This window comes from Muscardinus avellanarius (genome assembly GCF_963383645.1).
Source record: "Muscardinus avellanarius genome assembly, chromosome: 10".
Classification (NCBI taxonomy): domain Eukaryota; kingdom Metazoa; phylum Chordata; class Mammalia; order Rodentia; family Gliridae; genus Muscardinus; species Muscardinus avellanarius.
Genome location: NC_137796.1, coordinates 90,146,483 through 90,148,867, shown reverse-complemented (window position 1 = coordinate 90,148,867; position 2,385 = coordinate 90,146,483). Strand labels below are relative to the sequence as shown.

General features: G+C 53.4%; 1 protein-coding gene across 1 annotated transcript; it reads right to left on the bottom strand.

Annotated features, from left to right (window-relative positions):
• Positions 1-1,259: 1,259 nt before the first annotated feature.
• Positions 1,260-1,888, bottom strand: NUPR1 (nuclear protein 1, transcriptional regulator; the record flags this gene model as incomplete). Its single annotated transcript, XM_080703356.1, has 2 exons — positions 1,260-1,390; positions 1,774-1,888. The coding sequence occupies 2 exons, from the start codon at positions 1,886-1,888 to the stop codon at positions 1,260-1,262; spliced, it is 246 nt and encodes an 81-aa protein (XP_080559482.1).
• Between the last annotated feature and the right edge of the window lie 497 nt (positions 1,889-2,385).

The window sequence follows — 2,385 nt, the reverse complement described above, 5'->3', positions numbered from 1 at the left end:
CAATTCTACCTCTCCCACTTGCTTGCTCTGTAACTAGAGAGAAAAGTACCCAGTCCTCCCTCTCTGGCCTCAGGTCTCTCTCTAAACCAAATGTTTCCCCTGTTAGAAAGGTTCTACGTCCCTCTCCTTGTTCTGGTCATTGGGAAACTCGGAGTCAAGAAAAGTGTCTCAGCCAAGACATGGCAGTGCATGGCTGTTATCCCAGTACTAGGGAGGCTGAGACACGAGGATCACAGGTTCGAGGACAGCCTCAGCAAGTAGTGAGACTTCATCAACCTAGCGAGACCAAATAAAATATTTGTTTCCAAATAAAAGTAAAATAGGGCTGGAGAGTGTAACTCAGAGGTAGAATGCCCCTGGGTTCAATCCCCAGTAACACACACACACACACACACACACACACACACACACACACACACGTGTCTCATTTATGTAGGGTGTGTTGGTGCACGCCTGTTTGTAATACCAGTACTAAGAGGTTGAGACAGGAGGATTGAAGGTTTAAAACCAGCAAGACTGTCAGCAACTTTGTGAGACCCTATTTCTTTTTATTTTTTTATTTTTATTTTTTTTGCGGGTCTGGGGATGGAATCCAGGGGCATTTGACCTCCGAGCTACACCCTCTGCCCTATTTTTTTTTATTATTATTTATTTTGAAACAGGGTCTCACTGAGTTGCAGAGGGCCTCACTAAGTAGCTGAGGCTGTCCGTGAACCGCAATCCTCCTGTCTCAGCCTCCCGAATGCTGGGATTACAAGCGTGTGCCACCACACCCCGCTTGTGAGACCCTATTTCTAAACAAAATAATAAAACTGGACTGGTGGTACAGTTCAGAGGTAGAATGCCCCTCGGTTCCATCCCTAGCATCACCAAAAAAAAGTGAGCCGGGTGTGGGGGCGCACACTTGTGATCCCAGCATTTGAGAGGCTGAGACCAGAGGTTCGCAGTTTGAGGACAGCCTCAGCTACTTAACTACTTAGGCCCTTTGCGACTTAGTGAGATCCTGTTTCAAAATAAAGAATAAAAAATAGGGCTGGGGGTGTAGCTTGGAGATCGAATGCCCCTGGGTTCCATCCCCAGACTCGCAAAAAAAAAAAAAAAAAAAAAAAAGGTCTCATTTTATTCTACATAAAGATAACAGTTCTTTGAGCCTCCCCACCCCACCCCACCCCCAAGCACACATCTTCAGGCCTGCCCTTTCCCAGCAAAGCCGCCTCCCTGGGCTCCCCAGCTCCCGACTCCTCACCTCCAGCGCCGTCTCAACGCTGGGCCTTCCTCCTCTCTGAGCTCTGGAACTTGGCCACCAACTTCCTCTCGTGCCCCCCAGGGCTGGGGCGGTTGGTGTTGGCAGCAGCTTCTCTCTTGGTGCGACCTTTCCGGCCTCCACCTGCTGGAGACCAGGGAAGGAATCGGAAGTGAGGGGGGCAGAGGAGGTGTGAGGCCAGGCCTCACGAGAAAGGTAGATGGTTGGGGTTGTCAGGGCAGAAAGGGCAGAGAGGCTGGCGGGGCGCCATCATGTAATTCTGAGTGGTCACCAGCTCTGCCCACTGTGTCCCCATATATGAATGAGGGCTACCCACTCCAGATGTGTATATGAATGAGGGCTACCCACTCCAGATGTGCGAGGTCCTAGGCCGAGTACATAAGAGGAAGTGACTGGGGGTGGGAAGAGGTTAGTTAGGGGCCAGGATGCGGGAGTCCAGGGCAGGCATTCTGATGGGTGGGGAGGGGCTCGGAAGTAGAAGGACCGGGAGGGTGGCAGAGAGACCTTACCCACGCAAGGATGGGCCAGGCTGTAGAGGTCATACTCATCCAGGCTGGCGTCGTCCTCCTCCGGGCCTGGGGGCTGTCGAGAGGGGCAGGCTGCTCTTGGCAAGGCGGCCATCATGCAGGGTTCACCCTGGCTCTCTGGGCTTCTCCTAAAGCTTTGTCTGCGTTGGTTTCCTGACCAGCGTCTCTCTTCTCCCTGTACACACACCCCTACTTATACACTGTGTCTCCTCCTCAGACCACAGCTTGGCTCCTCCCTGCAGGCCCTGTCTGATGCAATCTGGCGTTTCTCAGAACCCAGACTGTCAATGCCAGACCTGAGAGGGGAGGAAAGCTGGTCCAAGAGCCGCAGCCCGCCTGCCTCCTGCCTCTCGCCAGGGCTCCCCCAGCTGGGTACTTTTCCAGAGACTCCCGCCTCTCAGGGGAGGAGGGAAGAGGCAGGGTGTGGGCATAAACAGTCCTTGAGATCTTGGCCAGCAGACACAGGAGGCCTCACCTGGGCCTGTCCTTCCCCTACCCTCCTGGGCCTGGGTCTTGGCCTCACAGATGCCCCCACACTGTAGCCCACTGTGGTTCGCATTCAAATGTGGTGGCAGATTAAGGAAAGAAGAAGGA